At 52.8% G+C, this 20,589-nt stretch overlaps 1 protein-coding gene and 3 non-coding genes across 4 annotated transcripts; 2 read left to right on the top strand and 2 right to left on the bottom strand.

The window, feature by feature from the left end:
- The first annotated feature begins 12,679 nt into the window (after positions 1 to 12,679).
- Positions 12,680 to 12,752, top strand: trnav-cac (transfer RNA valine (anticodon CAC)). The gene has a single exon. It is a non-coding gene; the product is annotated as a tRNA-Val (tRNA).
- A 621-nt stretch (positions 12,753 to 13,373) lies between these two features.
- On the bottom strand, positions 13,374 to 13,445 carry trnad-guc (transfer RNA aspartic acid (anticodon GUC)). Its single transcript has one exon. It is a non-coding gene; the product is annotated as a tRNA-Asp (tRNA).
- Positions 13,446 to 14,651: 1,206 nt separating this feature from the next.
- Positions 14,652 to 14,724, top strand: trnav-aac (transfer RNA valine (anticodon AAC)). Its single transcript has one exon. It is a non-coding gene; the product is annotated as a tRNA-Val (tRNA).
- Positions 14,725 to 17,347: 2,623 nt separating this feature from the next.
- LOC148638432 (zona pellucida sperm-binding protein 3-like) lies at positions 17,348 to 19,813 on the bottom strand. Its single transcript, XM_088623358.1, has 9 exons — positions 19,163 to 19,813; positions 18,946 to 19,061; positions 18,767 to 18,873; positions 18,513 to 18,687; positions 18,318 to 18,435; positions 18,019 to 18,119; positions 17,865 to 17,938; positions 17,515 to 17,697; positions 17,348 to 17,439 (listed from the first exon to the last, which is right to left on the bottom strand). Exons 1-9 carry the CDS (start codon positions 19,718 to 19,720, stop codon positions 17,432 to 17,434), a joined length of 1,440 nt encoding a protein of 479 aa, XP_088479484.1. The 5' UTR covers positions 19,721 to 19,813; the 3' UTR covers positions 17,348 to 17,431.
- Positions 19,814 to 20,589: the final 776 nt, after the last annotated feature.

Raw genomic sequence — 20,589 nt, 5'->3', positions numbered from 1 at the left:
GAGACTCTGCTGAGATCACACTCGCAGTGAGTGAGCCTGGGTGTAGCCCACTAATACTGACCCACTGGACACCACAGGACAGAGAGGAGGAGGAGAGAGACACACTGAGGACAGAGAGGAGGAGGAGAGAGACACTGACAGACAGGGCTGAAAGAGACAGAGACAGAGAGGCAGGGACAGGCAGACAGCAGGCCGAGAGAGACACTGACAGACAGGGCTGAAAGAGACACTGAGACCCAGGGACAGACAAGACGGCAAAACTCCACCACAGACAGGACAGGAGGCAGGGTGGGACCAGCACTGACCTCCTTCCTCTCTCCTGCCGGAAGAGCTGTCTCCACCTTCTCTTCCTCCTGCAAGTCAAGAGACAGGCTGAGAGAGAGACGGGCTGGCGGGACATCGGCGAACAGAGCTGAAGTCAGAGAGCAGAGGAGACAGGCCCAGCTGGGACAACGCAGGACAGACAAAGAGACAGACAGGGAGACACACGGAGAGACACAGGGAGAGAGACCCAGCTGGGACAACGCAGGACAGACAGAGAGCAGGGAGACACACAGAGAGAGAGGAGGGAGGGATACCCAGCTGGGACAATGCAGGACAGACAGAGAGCAGGGAGACACACGGAGAGAGAGAGGAGGGAGGGAGACCTAGCTGGGACAACGCAGGACAGACAGAGAGACAGGCAGGGAGACACACGGAGAGACACAGGGAGAGAGACCCAGCTGGGACAACGCAGGACAGACAGAGAGCAGGGAGACACACGGAGAGACACAGGGAGACAGACCCAGCTGGGACAACGCAGGATAGACAGAGAGCAGGGAGACATGGAAAGACACAGGGAGAGAGACAGGGAGAGAGGGACAGACACAGAGAAAAAGAGAGACTCAGACAGAAGGACAGAAAGACAGAAAGAGAGAAGAACAGATGGACAAAAAGACAGAGAAAAGGACAGAAAGACAGAGAAAAGGACAGAAAGACAGATGGACAGAAGGACAGATGGACAGATGGACAGAAAAAAGGATAGAGTGATGGATAGAAAGACAGAAAAGGACAGAAAGACAGATGGGCACCGCCCCGGGCAGCAGGGGGGGCTCGAGGGGCATGGCGGGGATGAAGGGGGGGCGGCGGGGCGGGGCGGGCAGGGGCCTGAGGGGGCCGGAGGGGGGGGCCGGGGGCGGGGAGCGGAGGGGGCTCTCGGGCGAGGAGGGGGGGGACACCGAGCGGAACGAGTCGGGCGAGCCCGAGCGGGACGAGCCGGGCGACCCCGGGAGCTCCAGCTGCAGCTCGGCCGCCCTCTCCAGCTTCTGGACGAGCTCAGGGACACACGAAGACACCACAGGATTCTGTCCAGCGGGGAGAGGGGGAGACACAACGCAGGGGGGATGAGGAGCAGAGACTACGCCTGGACAGGTGAGTGTGGACAGTGTGTCCAATGAGAGTGTGGACAGGTGAGTGTGTACAGTGTGTCCAGTAAGAGTCTGGACAGGTGAGTGTGTACAGTGTGTCCAGTGAGAGTGTGGACAGGTGAGTGTGTACAGTGTGTCCAGTAAGAGTCTGGACAGGTGAGTGTGTACAGTGTGTCCAGTGAGAGTGTGGACAGGTGAGTGTGTCCAGTGTGTCCAGTGAGAGTCTTGGCAGGTGAGTGTGGACAGTGTGTCCAGTGAGAATGTGTCCAGTAAGAGTCTGGACAGGTCAGTGTGGACAGGTGAGTTTGTCCAGTGTGTCCAGTAAGAGTCTGGACAGGTGAGTGTGTCCAGTGTATCCAGTAAGTGTCTGGACAGGCGAGTGTGTCCAGTGTGTCCAGTAAGAGTGTGGACAGGTGTGTCCAACAGTAAGAAGCTGTCTTACCCTGTAACCCAGCTCAGGGGTGTTAGGGGGTGCTCTGTCTCCTCCCCAGATCTCAGCTTCAGGCCTGCTGAAATGCCGGACCACTAGGAGACGCTGGAAACGAGGACACAAGACAGAGGTCAGGTCCACAGAGCTCACTCAATCACTACAGCAAGCAGAGACCTCTCGGCCATCAGGACTGTGGGGGTCAGTGTGGGGAGCTGTAGGGTATCGGGGGTTTAGGGGTCAGTGTGGGGAGCTGTAGGGTATCGGGGGTTTAGGGGTCAGTGTGGAGAGCTGTAGGGTATCGGGAGTTTAGGGGTCAGAGTGGGGAGCTGTAGGGTATCGGGAGTTTAGGGGTCAGTGTGAGGAGCTGTAGGGTATCGGGGGTTTAGGGGTCAGTGTGGGGAGCTGTAGGGTATCGGGAGTTTAGGGGTCAGAGTGGGGAGCTGTAGGGTATCGGGAGTTTAGGGGTCAGAGTGGGGAGCTGTAGGGTATCGGGAGTTTAGGGGTCAGTGGGGGGAGCTGTAGGGTAGATGTGGGGCACCGGGCCCACCACAGGGCGGCCGGTCCAGTTTCGCGGAAGGCGACTGGGTCAGACTTACGGAAAAGCACCGGGACTTGGGCCTGGACCTCTCCCGCTGCCAGTCCGGGTTCGGCCTGACCGGTGTGACCTGTGAAGACGCCAAACAGCCCACCTCCGAGACAGCTCTGACCACATAGCCCAGCCCAGTCGTGTCGAGACTAGGGGCCTTGGGCAGTCTCTACAGTGTGTCCATTGAGAGTGTGGACAGGTGAGTGTGTACAGTGTGTCCAGTGAGAGTCTGGACAGGTGAGTCTCTACAGTGTGTCCAGTAAGAGTCTGGACAGGTGAGTCTGTACAGTGTGTCCAGGAAGAGTCTGGGACGTCCAGAGGCAATCTGTGCTCTCAGAAGGCCATAATGGACCCGCGACCCTGTCTCTTGAGCCGAGGCGTGTCCTCAGTCAAGATCACCACTGGAAGTGTCTCTCCTCGTCTGGAGGTGTTACCGTGAGACCTGGTCTGTCAAGCGCTTTGCGCTGCTATGTGTGTGAAAGGTGCTCTATCAGTGAAGTTTATTATTATTATTATAATACAGCTAGCGCTGCTGGGGGCGGAGAGGCCAGTCGGAGGAGGGCTGGACGCTGGACGCTGGACGGCGGGCGGGAGGGGTGGACTTACGACGCCTCGCCGGGCCCGGGTCCTGCTGCGACCACGCACGGCCGTGCGGCATCTCTGTCGGTCCATCATCCTGCCGAGACAAGCAGAGTCACAGAGGGGAGGGGAGGGGGCGGAGCCACACAGCTGGGCGGCTTGTTCCCCACCCCCACCACCCTCTGTGTACAGTAGAGCCTCCTGTCCTGACTGGAGGACCTCACCCAGCTGTGTCCTGAGAGAAGCCAGGGTATCAGCTTTGTTCCACACCCCCGCCACTCTCTGTGTACAGTAGACCCTCCTGTCCTGACTGGAGGAGCTCACCCAGCTGTGTCTGGAGAGAAGCCAGGGTACTGGCTTCAACCACAGGGCTGGGCGGCTTGTTCCCCACCCCCACCACCCTCTGTGTACAGTAGAGCCTCCTGTCCTGACTGGAGGAGCTCACCCAGCTGTGTCTGGAGAGAAGCCAGGGTACTGGCTTCAACCACAGGGCTGGGCAGCTTGTTCCCCACCCCCACCACTCTCTGTGTAGAGGTGCACCTCCTCTCAATATCTTTTTACAGCACGATCACACCCATAAGAGTTGAGTAACGGTAAAAAAAACAACTTATTTCTCCACTTATTTTGTTATTTCTCGCCAGCGGCACTTTTGACTGACTTACCGATTTCACGGGGATTCTGAAGAGCGATTCTGAAGCTGAAACTAACGATCTAAGTCGAAGTAACTTTATTGGAAGAAACACGTATTTATAAAAGACTATATAGCGCTTTCCTCCTCTTCTCTCTTCACTCCTCTGAGCTCATGGGGCTCCGGCGCCGCCCCCCCCGCTAGAATCCGCCGCTCTGTGACGTCAGGCGGCTCATTGAGACGCCACCGTGACGTCGCCCCCGACGCGCTCACGGCTCGGCCGCGAAACAAAAATGGCCGTCATTTTTCACGGTTGCTGTTTTTTTTGGGGTGGACATTTTATTTTTCCAACTCTCGGCGGCCAGCCGGGTGTCCCTGTACGACCCCGGTAGTCGCCACCTCGGACAGGCAGGGGAAACGGGTCCAGCTGTTTCCGGCCCAAGGGTTACAAAAGCTGCACTTGAATTTAAAGACAAAATCACGTCGAGGGCGCATTCAGCACCCCCACGTCCAACACGGGTTTCTGTGGGGTTTGGTTCAGTGAAATTAGACCCCCCCCCCCCCGGCCCCCAAATCAAAGAAAGACCAACCTCCACCCCCCTCTAGCGCCCAAGGGCGGAAATTTGGGGCCACGCCACGTCCAAAAAACACGGGTACCCCCCCCGTCCTGCGGGGAAAAGAAACGTCATTTTCTTTTCCGAGCGCTGCGTGGGACCTCACGACCCCCCCGGCTGTTTCTGTTTCAAACCGTGGGAAAAAAATAAATTAAATTTCGCCCCTCACCGACCGCCGCGCAAAAAAACACAACTTCACGCTACATAAACGGCCTGTGTGAGGGGGGGGCACGGGAAAAAAATAAAACCTGCGTGTTTTCGGCAGAGTAAGCTCAGCGGGGAAACTCCCTGAATCTCGGGGTTGCTTCTTGAACCCCGAAAACGACCTTTTTTCTCTCTCTCGTTTTCTTGGTGTCGGGGACGTTCACGAACTCCGCCGCGTCGGTGCGATTCCCAGCGAGACTTGAACATAACCCCCCCCCCCGTGGGGCCACAGCGCCCCCGTGTGGCCGAGAGGACCACCACCCGCAGGGCTGAGCTTTTACTGCCGTGTCCCGCTTTCACTCTGGCGATGAAGGAGGGAATCAAGGAGGAGAATTAATATTGTGATCCACCAGTCCATCACAGGACACACACACACCCTGGACAGGACACCAGTCCATCACAGGACACACACACACTCACACACCCTGGACAGGACAGCAGTCCATCACAGGACACACACACACTCACACACCCTGGACAGGACAGCAGTCCTTCATAGGACACACACACACTCACACACCCTGGACAGGACACCAGTCCATCACAGGATGTTCAGTGCCTCTCTCTAATAAAGTAGAAATGCGACATTAAACTCCGTTCAAAACGGGAGAAATCACCAGGACACCATACACCTTGCTCCGGCCGAAGGGAGAAGACCTGTACCTTCACGAGTCCGGGTTGTGAAAACTTCTTCTGGCAGTTCAAAACGTTTCGAAGGGACTACAGCGCTACCCTGTTTTCCATTTCTATCGTGTGTTATTATACAGTCATAAGTATCTGTCCTGATCACAGAGTCCCCCTCTCACTGCCAGGACTGAAGCCCAGTGCAGCACGAATAATAATAATAATGAATAAGTCTGGACCCTCCACTCAGAGCTCTTCCCAGGTCAGGGGGATCCCCTCCAGTCCCCCCAGTGTGCAGCCCCCACCTGGATGATGCTCCAGTCCGCTCAGCACACAGCAGCTCTCAGTTGGGAGGAGAGCAGAGGGATGGAGCCAGTTCAGAGAGGGGGGTGATTAGGAGGCCATGATGGGTCAAGACCAGGGGGGGAATCAGGCCAGGACACTGGGGTAACACCTCTACTCTTCTCCAGAGACACCCCGGGATTGTTAATGAGCACAGAGAGTCAGGACCTCGGTTTGACGTCTCATCCGAAGGACAGCGCCTGTTTACAGTCCAGTGTCCCCCGTCACTATACTGGGGCATCAGGACCCACACAGACCGCAGGGTGAGAGCGCCCCCTGCTGGCCCCACTCACACCTCTCCCAGCAGCAACCTTGGGGGGGGGGGGGGGGGGGGAGGGAAAAAACCAAAAGCTAAACAGAATTACAAGCTTCAGTCCAGACTGGGGTCTGGGGTCCCTCAGCTTCAGTCCAGTCCAGTTTGGGGCCCCTCAGCTTTAGTCCAGTCTGGGGCCCCTCAGCTTCAGTCCAGTCCAGAATGGGGCCCCTCAGCTTCAGTCCAGTCTGGTGTCCCTCAGCTCCAGTGCAGTCCAGACTGGGGTCCCTAGGCTCCAGTCCAGTCCAGTCTGGTGTCCATCAGCTCTGGTCCAGTACAGTCTGGGGTCCCTCAGCTTCGGTCCAGCACAGTCTGGGGTCCCTCAGCTTCGGCCCAGCACAGACTGGGGTCACTCAGCTTCGGTCCAGTCCAGACTGGGGTCCCTCAGCTTTGGTCCAGCACAGTCTGGGGTCCCTCAGCTCCAGTCCAGTCCAGTCTGGTGTCTCTCAGCTCCGGTCCAGTCCAGTCTGGGGCCACTCAGCTCCAGTCCAGTCCAGTCTGGTGTCCCTCAGCTCCGGTCCAGTCCAGTTCAGTCCAGTCCAGATCTTAGCAGGCACAGAACCAGGAAAGGAACCTGGAAAGAATATTGTTATTGCAGGTGTGAGGGACACAGACACAGACGTCACCATGACATCAAACAGCAAGAGGAGACTCCTCCTTGAATCACAGACATGACCGGGCGGCACCCCCCTGTCTGCTCACCTGCACCTCCTCTTCCTCTTCTTGTCCTTCCCGGAAGCCTGCTCCTCCTCTCCCTCGCTCTTCCTCTGCTGACCCACGGTCTCCGCCGCCTCTATCGGCTCGTCCTGATCATCTGTCTCCACCGACACGCAACTCAGGGAGTTTAAAAAGACGCACCAGCGCTTCTGAAGCAGAGACAGGAGAGTCACGTTAAGAGTCGGACTGGACACTCCAGGACATGAACACTGCACTGAGAGAGAGAGAGGGGTTCATACAGACACATGACTGGACACTCCAGTACATGAACACTGCATTGAGAGAGAGAGGGGTTCATACAGACACACTGACTGGATACTGACTGGACACTGGACAGATGTAAAGAGAGGATCAGAGCATTACCCACCTTATTTTTCTTCTGTCTCACAGGAGGTGGTGATTGGACCTCCTCCAGCTGGAGTCCGAGGAGGGAGAGAGCGGGCAGGAGAGGGACAGCACAGGGAGAGAAAGAGAGAGACAGGTGAGTCAAGTGTCCCAAGAGCACAGAGACTCTGCTGAGATCACACTCGCAGTGAGTGACACTGACACTAACCAGCCTCAGGACAGCACTGCTAGAGCACCACAACCCAGACTCAACCACATCACAGCACAGATCAAACAGCAATATCTCACACACTGGGACACACACACACAAACACAACATAAACTGGAATGCTACAGAACCTTAAACAGACAATACACACTAGCTGAATATTTGACCAAAATAAAAAATAACAAACAGAAACATACCCTGACGAAGTACAGGCTCAGTGACCACAACCTGGCCATAGAAACTGGGCGACACAGGCAGACCTGGCTGCCCAGAGAGGACAGGCTGTGCTCCCACTGCCAGCGGGGAGAAATAGAGACAGAGGTGCACTTCCTACTGCACTGTGACAGATACTCTGGGATTAGAGAAACATTCTTCCCGAAATTCAGAAATCTAATCCCAGAGTTCCCACACCTGCCAGAATCACAACGGGTCCCAATCCTACTGGGAGAGGGAGGAGGGAACTCAGTTGATCTGGCAGCCCAGTATGTGATCTCCTGTCACAGCCTGAGGAACAGTGAGTCTGTCTCCCAATAATGCTCCAGCCGCCTACAGTATATGTCAATATTTTATAATATGTCTTTGTTGTAAATGTCTGTAACATGTCTGCTTTACGCAGAGAGTGGCGGGGGTTGGATGTCAAGGCCTGACGATACCGCATTACGCAGAGAGTGGAGGGGTGGGATGTCAGGGCCTGACGACACTGCTTTATGCAGAGAATGGAGGGGTGGGTGTCAGGGCCATACGACACTTCTTTATTCAGAGAGTGGAGGGGGTGGGATGTCAGGGCTAGATGACACTGCTTTACACAGAGAGTGGAGAGGTGGGTGTCAAGGCTATACGACTGTGCTTTCCGCAGAGAGTGGTAGGGGTGTGATGTCAGGGCCATACAATAGTGCTTTACACAGAGAGTGGTGGGGGTGGGATGTCAGGGCCATATGACACTGCTTTACACAGAGAGTGGCGGGGCTAGGATGTCAGGCCCATATGACACTGCTTTACACAGACAGTGGTGGGGGTGGGATGTCAGGGCTTGACGACACTGCTTTATGCAGAGAGTGGAGGGGTGGGATGTCAGGGCTATACGACAGTGCTTTCGGCAGAGAGTGGTGGGGGTGTGATGTCAGGGCCATACAACACTTCTTTACGCAGGGAGTGGCAGGGGTGGGATGTCAGGGCCTGACGATACTACTTTACACAGTTAGTGGTGGGGGTGGGATGTCAGGGCCATACGACACTTCTTTACGCAGAGAGTGGCAGGGCTTGACGACACTGCTTTATGCAAAAAATGGAGGGGTGGGTGTCAGGGCTATATGACAGTGCTTTCCGGAGAGAGTGGTGGGGGTGTGATGTCAGGGCCATACAGCAGTGCTTTACACAGAGAGTGGCGGGGGTGGGATATCAGGGCCTGACAACACAGCTTAACGCAGAGTGTGGAGGGGTGGGTGTCAGGGTTATACGGTAGTGCTTTACGCAGAGAGTGGCGGGGGAAGGATGTCAGGGCTTGACAACACTGCTTTATGTAGAGAGTGGAGGGGAGGGTTTCAGGGCCATATGACACTACTTTACACATAGAGTGGCGGGAGTGGGATGTCAGGCCCTGACGATACTACTTTACGTAGACAGTGGCGGGGGTGGGATGTCAGGGCCTGACGACACTGCTTTATTCAAAGAGTGGAGGGGTGGGTGTCAGGGCTATACGACAGTGCTTAATGCAGAGAGTGGAGGGTTGGGTGTCAGGGCTATACGACAGTGCTTTCCGCAGAGATTGGTGGGGGTGTGATGTCAGGGCCATACGACACTTCTTTACGCAAGGAGTGGCAGGGGTGGGATGTCAGGTCCTGACGATACTTATTTACGCAGAGAGTGGCAGGGGTGGGATGTCAGGGCCTGAAGATACTGCTTATCGCAGAGAGAGGAGGAGGTGGGATACGACCTCTCAGTGGGGCCAGCAGGGGGCACTCACCCTGCGGTCTGTGTGGGTCTTAATGCCCCAGTGTAGTGACGGGCGACACGATCTGGCCCACCAGCGACAAGCAGGTTACCAGATCTAGACAAAGGGGGCAAATCTTAGTTGTATGAGCTAAGTCACACATCGCAGCGATTAAAAAAACAAAACAAACATATTATGTCTGTTACTAACGACTTTTTTTTCCTACATTGAAAGTCTCTTTCCCGGGTGATTTTCTAGCGCGACTGGGGCTCTTCATTTCTCCTCGGTGTCTCATCGCGGGCGGATTTGAAACAGACCATAGAAGATGGTCACACACTATATTATTATTGAGAGACAGGCTCACTGTACCTCAGGCTGGGACAGTAGATCACACTGTATTATTATTGTTAATATTATTGAGAGTCTGGCTCACTGTTCCCCAGGCTGGGACAGGAGATCCCACACTGTATTATTATTATTGAGAGACAGGCTTACTCTCTGTTCCTCAAGCTGAGACAGGACATCACATACTGTATTATTATTGATTGACAGGCTCACTGTTCCTCAGGCTGGGACAGGAAATCACACACTCTATTATTATTATTGAGAGACAGGCTCACTGTCTGTTCATCAGGCTAGGGTAGGATATCACACACTGTATTATTAGTATTGAGAGAAAGCCTCAGTGTTCCCCAGGCCGGGAAAGGAGATAACACATTGTATTTTTATTATTGAGAGACAGGCTCACTGTTCCTCAGGCTGGGACAGGAGTTCAAACTGTATTATTATTATTATTGAGAGACAAGCTCACTGTTCCTCAGGCTGGGACAGGAAATGACACACTGTATTATTATTATTGAGAGACATGCTCACTGTTCCCCAGGCTGGGACAGGAGGTCATACTCTGTATTATTATTATTGAGAGACAGGCTCACTGTCTGTTCCTCAGGCTGGGACAGGAGATCACAAACTGTATTATTATTATAGAGAGACCTGCTCTTTCCTGACTGTTCCTTAGGCTGGGACAGCAGATCATAATCTGCTTTATTATTATTGAGAGACTGGCTCACTCCTGTCTGTTCCTCAGGTTGGGAAAGGAGATTACACACTGTATTATTATTATTGAGAGACGGGCTCACTGTCTGTTCCTCTGACTGGGGCAGGAAATGACACACTGTATAATTAGTATTGAGAGACAGGCTCAGTGTTCCCCAGGCTGAGACAGGAGATCACACACTGTATTATTATTATTGAGTATCTGGTTCACTGTTCCCCAGGCTGGGACAGGAAATCACACACTGTATTATTATTATTGAGAGACAGGCTCACTGTCTGTTCCTCAGGCTGGGGCAGGATATCACACACTGTATTATGAGTATTGAGAGACAGCCTCAGTGTTCCCCAGGCTTGGACAGGAGATCACACACTGTATTATTAGTATTGAGATACAGACTCACTGTCTGTTCCTCCTGCTGGGACTGGAGATCACACACTGTTCTATTATTACTGAGGGACATGCTCACTGTTTGTCCTTCAGACTGGGACAGGACATTCCACACTAGGTTATCATTATTGAGAGACAGGCTCGCTGTCTGTTCCTCAGGCTAGTACAGGAGATCATGCACTGTATTATTATTATTTAGATACAGGCTCACTGTGTGTTCCTCTGGCTGGGACAGTAGATCACACTGTATTATAATTATTGAGAGGCTGACTCACTGTTTCCCAGGCTGGGACAGGAGATCACACACTGTATTATTATTGAGAGACAGGCTCACTGTCTGTTCCTCTGGCTGGGGCAGGGAATCACACACTGTATTATTAGTATTATTAAGAGACAGGCTCGCTGTCTGCTCCTCAGGCTGGGACAGGATATCACACACTGTTGTAGTGTTCTCTCACGAGGCACCAGTTCTGTAGGGGTTTGGGCATTTACTGGGACAATTATTTTTGTGGCAGTAAATCACAAAATTGATTCTTTTAATGGTCTTAGAATCCAACCATGCGACATAACTCAAACAACGCACACACAGGTACTAATACACGAGGATACATTTGTTAATATATAGAATATGCATGCAAACCTAACAGATCTTATCGTAAGGGTTATCAGAATACAAAAGATATAAATTCATTCAGTTACAAAGAGTTACACATATCAAGAGGACATAAGTTCGGTATATCATTCATTTAGACCGTTTCGTAATTGAACTTGTTTACAACTTCTACATGAGATACTCAAAACAAGAACATAACCCTTAGGAATTAAATTGATATCAACTGGTTGGGAGCAGTAATGCAATAAGGTTGAATACTCACTGCCGGAGGATCCCTTTTCTCACCGTTTCGGTAGTGCAGCGGTTATCACGTTCGCCTCACACGCGAAAAATCCCCGGTTCGAAACCGGACGGGAAGAGCCTCTTTTTGCACGCTCCTGTACTTCACAGAGGTCTTGAGCGACCGGTCATTTGTTCCCAATGTATTTCCGGTGCCTTCGTGCGCTCTTGTACCAAACGCACGTTCCTTCTTTACGCGGAGCCGATCATTTGCAATTGGGCTGTGCCGACAGGCAAGGACGAGCTCTGTCGGCTCAAAAGCAGCGCAGGACCTGCAAGAACAGAAAGATAAGGATCCAGCGGGGGCCTCTTAGTGAGCCCAAGAGCTCATCAAGAATCGGCTCCAGCAACAGGGCTGGGCGCATTGTTCCATTCTCCGCCCACTCTCGGTGTAAACAAGTCCCTCCTGGTCTCTGCTTGAAATGCACTTTCCTGCGTTTGCTTTGGTGTAACTGGCTTCCCCTGCATGGGCGAATGTGAAGAAGGTCCTTAGTAAGTCATTGAAGATAACCGAGAAAAGGTCGGAGTGGCCTCTGTCGTACATCAACGATCCAGTCAGGCAGTACTCCTCTGTAAAGCGCCGTTCGTTCACATCGATTGGCTTTTTTTTGCCTTCATTCGTGCGAGTAGTAAAAGCAGACGCCCCTATTCTGCCGTGACCAGGATTCGAACCGGGGTTGTTGCGGCCACAACGCAAAGCACTGACCACTATACGATCACAGCGAGTTACCGAGACACACGCGGCAGGGCGGAAAGGGCTGTGCTCTCTTCGTGTGACATAATTCGGAAAAGTGCTGACGTTGCATTTCAACTGAGCCCCAGTATACATCGACCCTTCGACACTCTGAGTGACAACTCTCTTGCGTGTTTTCTCATATTTATGTAGTTTGCTTGCATGATGCCGGGAACAGCATGGTTGTTCGCTGCCATATAGTCTAGCGGTTAGGGTTCCTGGTTTTCACCCAGGCGGTTCGACTCGGTTTTGCCTCCTGCTTTCCAAAAGATCAGCACCGTGTACGAAAGAGCCGCATTAAAACTACTCGAACGTGCAAAACGTGCGAGAAGAGGGGGCGCTTGTTTCCAACCGAAACTTCTCGCGTGTGAGACGAGCTGATCATCGCTGTGGGAGGGTTACTCTGGTAGACAGGGCTGACCTTCGGCAATAGGATTTAAAGTCTCCAAGATGGTATTTGCACTTTCTGGAGAGGCGATTTTCTCCACTTCAGTAGCCCGATTTCGTCGATTGCGTGGAGAGGGCTGTAGAATGTGGCGCCGCCTTTCCTGCTCCGTCCATGACAGGCGTGCTGGTCTCTGGAGAGAGAGCACGGTCCATCAGCGCACTCCAATAAAGGCACTGGAAGCAGCTAAATCGCATTGGCGAAGCTCAGCGCTGGGCCGCTGGGCACGTCTTACCACCGTTTCCGTAGTGTAGTGGTTATCACGTTCGCCTCACACGCGAAAGGTCCCCGGTTCGAAACCGGGCGGAAACAGACATCTTTTGTCGCCAGGCACAAAAGGGGATTGGGGATTCGCCTAGCGCTGTGATCGAACAGACCCACTGGACCCACCTCTTAGTGTGGCGGGATCTGCACAGTGCATGTCACAGCGCATCCTGCTTTCACTTCAAGGCGCGTCCTGATGCACCCCAGTCTCCCGCGTGACAGGTGGGGACAGGTGACAGGTCCTATACTAACGAGGAAGACATCGCTCTCTCCGACCCCCGGCATCGTGTCCCGACCCACCGTGCTGGAAGCCGACGCGTGCTGTGATTCCTTTACGGAGCAGAAATGACAACCGAGGAGCCGAGAGATCATTTCAGCATTTCGCGTCTGAACGGAAAACACAAACGACCAACTCGGAATGACTTGCCTTTGACGCTTCTCAAAGCGTTCTTTGTGCATCGAACAGACCCACTCACCTCTTAGTGTGGCGGGATCTGCACAGTGCATGTCGCAGCGCTTCCTGCTTTCACTTCAATGTGCTTCCTGATGTCGAGTCGACTGCCGTGCGGAGGCTCTGAAAGCGAGAGCAATGAAAAGGTGCACGACGCTGTGAAAGAAAACAGAGAAGTGAAAGGCAGTCATTTCTCTAAGGAGGTGAAAGAAAAGCTACTCCCCGTCAGGGAATCGAACCCCGGTCTCCCGCGTGACAGGCGGGGATACTTGCCACTATACTAACGAGGAAGACATCGCTCTCTCCAACCCCCGGCATCGTGTCCCGACCCAGCATGCTGGAAGCCGACGCGTGCTGTGATCCCTTTACGGAGCAGAAATGACAACCGAGGAGCCGAGAGATCATGTCAGCATTTCGCGTCTGAACGGAAAACACAAACGACCAACTCGGAATGACTTGGCTTTGACGCTTTTCAAAGTGTTCTTTGTGCACGACGACTGCGCCGCCTAGCAGATACAAAGGGGTTGTACAACTTTGAACTAGCAAATGGAAGAGGGCTAAGCCCCCTCTCTTTTAGCCCAGGTTCGATCTGTCTCCCAGAATCACCAGGGCGCACACACACACACACCCGTGCCGTTGAAGTGCTCTGCTTCATTTCTAAGGGCAACTCAACATTCACTCCTACCCCGAGTGCAGAAAAGACAGCATCCACAGCAACAACAGCTCAGGTCTCTGCACAGGAGCTAAGCTGCCCTCATCTCCTCTGCTCTGCGGCTCCTGCGGAGTGGAGTCCTGCCTGGAGCCGTGTTTGCAGGCGGCGGCTCCCCGCGCCCTGTCTGGGCGTCGTGTCCAAGAGCTCCTGGGAGGAAGAGCGAGCCCTCCCACTCGGGGGCTTTTCCACGGTCTGTGTGAGGAGGGGCGGGTGTGTCTAGTAGCTTATCGAGCGGAAGCCTGGGGCGGCGGAGAGCTGTGATCGTGCAGACCTTGAGGTGTCACCTCTTTGTCTGCTTTCCCGTCCCCCCTCCGCCCAAGCTCTGCTCCAAAGTAGCCCGGCAACCCCTCACACCTGCACGTGTCACAACCTAAGGTGCGGTCATGAGACACCCATGGGGTGTCGTTCTGTTCTTGCTAATTGTTTCCTGCCCGTCGCAGGCAGGAGTCCATGCGAGGAAGATGCGCTGGACAGAGCTCAGAGGGCGAAGCTGGGTGGCTTTCCTTCTGAGTGACGTTCCTGCAACACTCTCCCGCTACTCTTGGTGCGCTCATGCCACAACACAGGAAGGCTGGAGCAGGTGGCTGTGGGCTTTGCGCACTGCCGAAATAGCTCGGTTGGGAGAGCGTTAGACTGAAGATCTAAAGGTCCCTGGTTCGATCCTGGGTTTCGGCATTTTGTTTCATCGCGCCCTTTGTTCCTCTCTCCAGCGCCACCTGCCTAAAGTGACGCGTCCCTTTCTCAGCCCGAAACGCAAGCGAGACACCAGCAGCAGTCCCTACAGGTTTCCGTAGTGTAGCGGCTATCACGTTCGCCTAACACGCGAAAGGTCCCCGGTTCGAGACCGGGCGGAAACAGCCTCGTTTTGCACGCTCCTGTACTTCACAGAGGTCTTGAGCGACCGGTCATTTGTTCCCAATGTATTTCCGGTGCCTTCGTGCACTCTTGTACCAAACGCACGTTCCTTCTGTACGCGGAGCCGATCATTTGCAATTGGGCTGCTCAAAAGCAGCGCAGGACCTGCAAGAACAACAGAAAGATTAGCATCCAGCAGGGGCCTCTTAGTGAGCCCAAGAGCTCATCAAGAATCGGCTCCAGCAACAGGGCTGGGCGCATTGTTCCATTCTCCGCCCACTCTCGGTGTAAACAAGTCCCTCCTGGTCTCTGCTTGAAATGCACTTTCCTGCGTTTGCTTTGGTGTAACTGGCTTCCCCTGCATGGGCGAATGTGAAGAAGATCCTTAGTAAGTCATTGAAGAAAACCGAGAAGAGGTCGGAGTGGCCTCTGTCGTTCATCAACGATCCAGTCAGGCAGTACTCCTCTGTAAAGCGCCGTTCGTTCACGTCGATTGGCTTTTTTTTGCCTTCATTCGTGCGAGTAGTAAAAGCAGACGCCCCTATTCTGCCGTGACCCGGATTCGAACCGGGGTTGTTGCGGCCACAACGCAAAGTACTGACCACTATACGATCACACCGAGTTACCGAGACACACGCGGCAGGGCGGAAAGGGCTGTGCTCTCTTCGTGTGACATAATTCGGAAAAGTCCTGACGTTGCATTTCAACTGAGCCCCAGTATACATCGACCCTTCGACACTCTGAGTGACAACTCTCTTGCGTGTTTTCTCATATTTATGTAGTTTGCTTGGTGGCGCAGTCGTCGTGCACAAAGAACGCTTTGAAAAGCGTCAAAAGCAAGTCATTCCAAGTTAGTCGTTTGTGTTTTCCGTTCTGACGCGAAATGCTGAAATAATCTCTCGGCTCCTCGGTTGTCATTTCTGCTACATAGAGGAATCACAGCACGCGTGTTAAAAGAAGACTGTGATATTCGGTGCGTCTTGGATTAGACGAGATTAAAGAGTGAGTAGTTTTGTTTTTCTGTGATGTAATGGGACCAATGAAGAATGTGGCATTCAGACTAATGTGGAGTATTTGTTTCCTTAGGGAAATTGGCACTACCATATACTGGGCCATTAGGACCCATATGGACCGCAGGGTGAGCGCCCAGCGACAGAAACCAGACGGTACCGTGTGTCGGGCTCGGCCGCGAGCAGGACAATGACTTCACTTAAATGTTTAACTGATAAAACCCAAATGAACCAAACCTGTATAAATTAGTGGTGGAAAGGAGTCTTTTTATATAGCAAAAGGTCTCTGATCCTTTGGTAAGAACGATGGGTATATAACCCATTGTCCTCAATATTAGAAATGAATCCTTGAGCACTGCTGTTGTACCAACGGTCCATAAAAGCTTAACATTACCCTTTCTTGCATAAATTGTAGAACATGCCGTCACATTTCAGTTGCACCTCAGTAGCAGTTTGATCTATTATCACCCTACTCCCCACCTCAGAACCTTCGCTCTTCTTATTCTGGTCTCCTAACTGTCCCCCACGCCCATCTACACTGTATGAGTGACAAGGCCATCTCCTGTTATGCCCCCAAGCTCTGGAACTCTCTCCCCAAGGATACCAGAGTCACCTTCCCTAAACTCCTTCAAATTCAGACTCAACACCTTGTTCTGTAGAAGAGCCTTTACTGAACTGGTTCCATTCTTTACCCCTCTGCTTCTACTTTCCTTAGTACCACCAGCCATGGTCTCCTCTGTCTATTGGAATTGTTTTATACTGTGTATTCTTATTGTAATTAAGACAAGTGCTTTGAGAAGCCACCTTTGGAACCATTATATAAAATAGTTTATCCTAAATCCTTGAAACTTTAATAGGGCATTGCAGTAGGGCTAAAAATTAACAGTGTTAGTGGGCCAGCAGGATTTGTGCAAATTATAGGTAGTCACAACGGGAGACTAGAATTTACTTGAAATTCATGACATGGGACACTGAAACAGTGGAGAGGCTTTGTGTAGTAAGCATTCAGTCTCAATCTACACAGTCTGTGCTGCTGGTAGAGGTGGTTGTGAACACTTGTCTTCCGGATCAAGTACTGGGATCTCCAGTTTCAATCCTAATACTTCCCGTGACTGTCCAATACTGTGAAACCAAGACCCATAAGACAAGACCTCCAAGATTCTAACTGTACCTTTATTCACTGATGTTTGGGCACCAGAATTGTTCCTCTGCTAAGGAAGGGAAGGCCTACTTTACACCAAGCCCCTGTTGGCAATCCCTTCCTTGTGTTTCTTTTAGTCAGTTTGTGCAGCCTAGAATAGGACATCAGATCTCACTCTTACTGGGCACTACAGTAGCAACTCACACTCCATAAGCACTACCCCTCTAGGAAACAGGAGGACTGCCAGTATATTGAACACCTCTGTCTCTCCCCCAGTAAAAAAAAAAGTCACACTGCCCTGCCCAAGGAATAGTGCGGCTATCTTCCCCCAGTACAACGCTTTATTACTCCAGCCATTTTCAGTCCTCATTGGCAGCAATATGGGAAGCATTCTTGAAAGGGGAACCCCCACAAATACTTCCCTTGAATTCCTCCACCCCACTCAAACCATAAAGAAACAAGGGCAGGCAGAAGGGTCTTTCACAGCTTTATTGAGATGTTGCCATTACAAGGCAAGTGGAGGCAGGAGAGTCACAAGGGCCAGGCTGGAGCCTTCATTCAGGTACCTGGGGAGGAAGGAGAACAAACCAGCTACACTGCAGGGCACCACCCCTACAGGAGCTCCTCCTGCCAGACCCTACCTGTCCACTGGCCAACATCTCCAAAGTCATCTGCTCCCGCCACATCCTCACTGGTGCTCTCAGCATCTTCACTGGAGCTCCGAGGGTCTCCTTCCTCATCCTCAGTCCAGTCAGCTCCCACATCCAGAGGAGCTTCTACTGGTGCCACAGCCACCCGACTACTGGTCACCAGGCTCCTGGTACCTGTGGACAAGCAGCACCCAGGAGTGAGGGATCCGCTATACCCAGAGACCCACAGTCTACTCATCTAAACAGTCCCTTTGTCCAGCACGGGATCATTCCTCAGTTGTCCAAGCATGGTTGTCTCTTGGGCAGAGATGCATCCACAAGGGATAGAGAACCAGACCCACCTTCATTCCAACTGCCAGTACACCTGGACTCACAGCAGGCACAGACCTCATGGTCACCATACAGCTCCTCCCACCTGGAGGAGAGGAGGAGGACAGGTGAGGCCTAAACCTGGCATGTCCCAGAGCACCCTCAGCAGGCTCCTTGCAGAAGTACCTATTAGCCTCCCTGTTGTAGGTGCAGGACTTGGTCCCTGGTGTTGCTTTAGCAGGAGCCACAGCCATGACACAGTGCATGTACAGCTCAGTCACTTCATGCTGCAAGAGGGAAGGTCACAGCATTAAGGGATCAAGGCCAATAGAGGGACAGAGAAAGACCTTCTGCCATCAGTGAAGGCAAGCTGGCAGCTCTAGGCACTACAGCTGCCACAGTCTGGTTCACATCTAGATCATGGATGGAAAAGCAGACAATGGATCAGTAGAGCAAGAAGGCTGAGCAGCCTTTGAGAGCAGTACCTTCCTGGACAGCTTCTTCTGGAAGAGGAAGGCATCAATTGTGAAGCGGAGCACATCCTTCTGCTTGGAGGGGACAAACCTGGACAGGCAGCCATCTGCCTTGCTGTCCACCATGCACCTGGGGACAAGGACAAGGATGAACCCCTGCAGGCTCTCAGGGCTCCTGCCCACCTCCCCTCCCAGAAGGGGCCGTACCCCAAGTTGTCGATCACGGGGAAACGGGGCTGGGAGTGCTGGTCTGGTTTCTCCGTTACGTAACACGAGTGGATGTACAGCCTCTGCTCTGCTGTGGCAAAGTAGGCAGTGGCCTGGAAGTACATGGGCTGACCCAGGAAGTACTCATCCTTAGGAGAGAGCCGGACCCAGCGGGCTGGAGAGAGAGAGGCAGCATTACACCTGCACACAACACCCCCTGCAGGCAGGAGGAGCCACTCACTCTTGGAGCTTACAGTTGGTGGTGAGCAGCACAAAGCTGTGTTTGTTCTTCAGGTCCTTGAAGAAGGTCCTTCTCCTGGCCCACGTGGGGACATAGCCAACCTTGTAGGAGTAGTGGAACCTGCAGAACAGAGGGGATGAGGGGCATCTGGACACTTTCCTAGCGGCTTCTCAGCAGCAGAGCCCTGCCTACCTGTTGTAGGAGCACTTGACCGGCACAGAGAAGGGAATGAAGCGATGCACAGGTGCACTGGAGGAGGGCGGGGCATAGCGGAGAGTGTTGGAGTACACCAGGCGGCCCTGGACAACCTGCAGGGTCACAGAGGAAGGGATATTCCCAGGAAAGGCAACCCCGACACTGGCCCTACAGCTCACGTCGATACACTGCCTGTAGATGAAGACCCGCTTACCGATCGCTCGGTACCGCACTCGTGAAGCCCGTAGATGAAGTAGAAGTAACTGCGTGTGGTTCGGCTGACGCTGCAGTTGCCCAAGGTCACCTCCGATGGCCGACAGCTGAAGCCGAACAGGAGCCGACTGACCCTCACGTACATCCTGCTGGAGTCGCACCACACGGCCACTCCTCGGGTGCCCCCGATGGCCGGGCGAGCCGGCTGCCGCCCTCGCTGGGGAGGAAACAGAACGCTCTTGATATAGGCGGGTAAGGGGCGGCTGCCGGCTTCGGGCTTCATCTTCTCCTTGTCGAAGTAGGGCGAGTACGCGTCTCTGGACACGGGAAGGCGGCGAAAGTCGGGAGCCAAGGACTGCGAGTCGTTCTCGCTTGCAGACAGGTCTTCGGAGGGCGCATCTGCCAGGTTCAAGTCCTCCAACTGGGCTGCGTCTTCAGGAGCCGGGAGGTCGGCCTGGAGCGCCAATTCCCGAGAGTCCCAGCCAGCCGGCCCGGCGGAGACCAGTGCGGGGAGCCCGGCCCCTGCGCACAGGCACAGCACAAAAAGAAAAGAGCGCATCACCAAATTAACGTCCCGCTAAATTGCTACAGGAGTAAAATAAATAAACCACCAAACTGTGTTGAAGCAAGAGAACATAAAGTATGAACGCGGTGACTAGGTTTTTATACTGGCAGGACCTGCTACCACACCTGGTCACACTACCGCTCAATCAACACAATCAATTACATACAGAGACCCGGATTGTTCTCAGCGTCTAATTAAAACCTGCTTCCAGTCTGAGGCGGGACTCCGTGAAGCAGCCTGCACACTTTCCTGTGTGTATCTGAGCTCAGCGGAAGAGTTCCACGTAATTTCGACAGAATTAAATCACCCACAGGTGTAAAATTTGCTCAGATTAATTTATTGTTCAATTAGTTTCTAATTTACGAGGACAGTGTGTTAAACTCGCTGTCAGACAGAGTACGGAACATGCGACAAGTCCGTCCACACTTTCTTTTATCGAGGGGGCTGATCTATCAACACGTACCGCAATGAAAATAATTTTACTATTTTTCATGTGTAATTGCATGTCATATTAAAATATGTAATACAAGCATTTCTTTGTTTTCCAGTAAAGAAATACTGATCAGCTTTTGACATGATCTGATAATAATTTGTCTGATTTTCCAGAGATTGCTTTTGCTTCGCAGCACTGAGAACCTACGGTATGGTATCTCTGAATTGTGACTTAGAATCATAGAATTGCGACCTAAAAACTCAGAATTTTGAGTTTATCTCTCACATTTGCGACTTCGAAATAGCCCATATTTCATTGTCTGTCCTTTTGTTATTGTAACGGATTCGGGGTCTTGCTAGCTAGAACCCGAATCCGTTACAATAACAAAAGGACAGACAATGAAATATGGGCTATTTCGAAGTTGCAAATG

The sequence above is a fragment of the Lepisosteus platostomus genome, assembly GCF_059453375.1.
Source record: "Lepisosteus platostomus isolate fLepPlt1 chromosome 5 unlocalized genomic scaffold, fLepPlt1.hap1 SUPER_5_unloc_1, whole genome shotgun sequence".
In the NCBI taxonomy this organism is placed as follows: Eukaryota; Metazoa; Chordata; class Actinopteri; order Semionotiformes; family Lepisosteidae; genus Lepisosteus; species Lepisosteus platostomus.
Note: the sequence above shows the minus strand (reverse complement) of the source record. Positions and strands in the feature narration are given on the sequence as shown.